At 47.7% G+C, this 1355-nt stretch overlaps 1 protein-coding gene across 1 annotated transcript; it reads left to right on the top strand.

Moving 5' to 3' along the window:
- The first annotated feature begins 108 nt into the window (after nucleotides 1-108).
- Nucleotides 109-995, top strand: LOC136971301 (uncharacterized). Its single transcript, XM_067265759.1, has 2 exons — nucleotides 109-555; nucleotides 666-995. Exons 1-2 carry the CDS (start codon nucleotides 109-111, stop codon nucleotides 993-995), a joined length of 777 nt encoding a protein of 258 aa, XP_067121860.1.
- Nucleotides 996-1355: the final 360 nt, after the last annotated feature.

Raw genomic sequence — 1355 nt, 5'->3', positions numbered from 1 at the left:
TATAGGGATGTGGCCACAAAGGTTAGGAGCTGTGTTGGAGTGTCCCGGTGCCTCAAGGTGGGAGTTGGTTTACATCAGGAGTCAGCACTAAGCCCCTTCTTGTTTAACATGCTGATGGAGGTAATCACGGACGGGGTCAGAGAAGAGGCGCCTTGGACCATGTTGTATGCAGATGATATCGTTCTGTGCGCCGAGACTAAAGAGGAGCTGAGGGTTAAATTGGAAAGGTGGTTGGGCACGTTGGAAGGGAGGGGCTTGAGGGTGAGTAGGAGTAAAACAGTGTATATGTGTAGTGGGGAGGTGGATGGTGCCCGGGAGAGGGATCTGGAGTTGAGGGGAGACGTATTTCGCAGAGTCAATACCTTTAAGTACCTGGGGTCAACTGTGGCGGAGGATGGAGGTGTGGATAAGGAGGTGACAGGCAGGATTCAGGCTGGCTGGAGGAATTGGAGGGATATGTCAGGTGTGTTATGTGATAAGAGGGTGCCGCTTAGGTTGAAAGGGAAAGTTTATCGGGTGGTGGTGAGACCAGCTATGCTGTATGCTATTGAGACTGTGAGCTTGAAGAAAACCCATGTCAAAAGGATGGAGGTGGCGGAGATGAGGATGCTCCGCTGGATGTGTGGGGTTACGAGAAGGGATCACATTCGAAATGAATGTGTGAGGGGGACTGTGAAAGTTACGAACATAGAAGCAAAGATACAGGAGGCAAGGTTGAAGTGGTTTGGTCATGTGGTACGAAGAAAAGAAGAGTATGTGGGAAGAAGGGTTATGCAGATGTCAGTGAGGGGGAGGAGGAGGCGGGGACGACCGCGGAGACGGTGGATGGATCTTGTGGCGGAGGACTTGAGAGGGAGGCATCTGAATGTGGAGGCAGCCCAAGACAGGGAGCAGTGGAGGCGACTCATCAGAAACAGCGACCCTACATAGAGTGGGAAAAGCTGAGGAAGAAGAAGAAGACAGAAGAAATTGCTTATACGTTAGGGTCGAGTTAGAAACTCCGTAGACGGGTCAAACGCGTATCCGTAGCTGTAAGAGATATCCGTATAGCGTGGTTATAAACTCCGTATCGTATCCGTAATAGTCCCGTACCGTATATCCCGTAAAAAAACTTATGGCAACGAATGCAACATTTTTAACGGGTAGTGATAACGGAGAATTGACCAAACTTTGCACATTGTTGCCACCGTACATGTGACAAGTCGGAAGTTGTGCCGGAAGCAACCGGACGACTTTTCAAACTTGGTTAAAACGTAAACTTTTTTGCCCAGAACAATGATGGCTTTCTCTGAATAAAATATAAATTTTTAAGATAAGAATTACTTTAGTGCATAAAAAAATAAAGAAAAATAAAT

The sequence above is a fragment of the Centruroides vittatus genome, unplaced genomic scaffold (genome assembly GCF_030686945.1).
Source record: "Centruroides vittatus isolate TY-2023 unplaced genomic scaffold, ASM3068694v2 contig_2435, whole genome shotgun sequence".
In the NCBI taxonomy this organism is placed as follows: domain Eukaryota; kingdom Metazoa; phylum Arthropoda; class Arachnida; order Scorpiones; family Buthidae; genus Centruroides; species Centruroides vittatus.
Note: the sequence above shows the minus strand (reverse complement) of the source record. Positions and strands in the feature narration are given on the sequence as shown.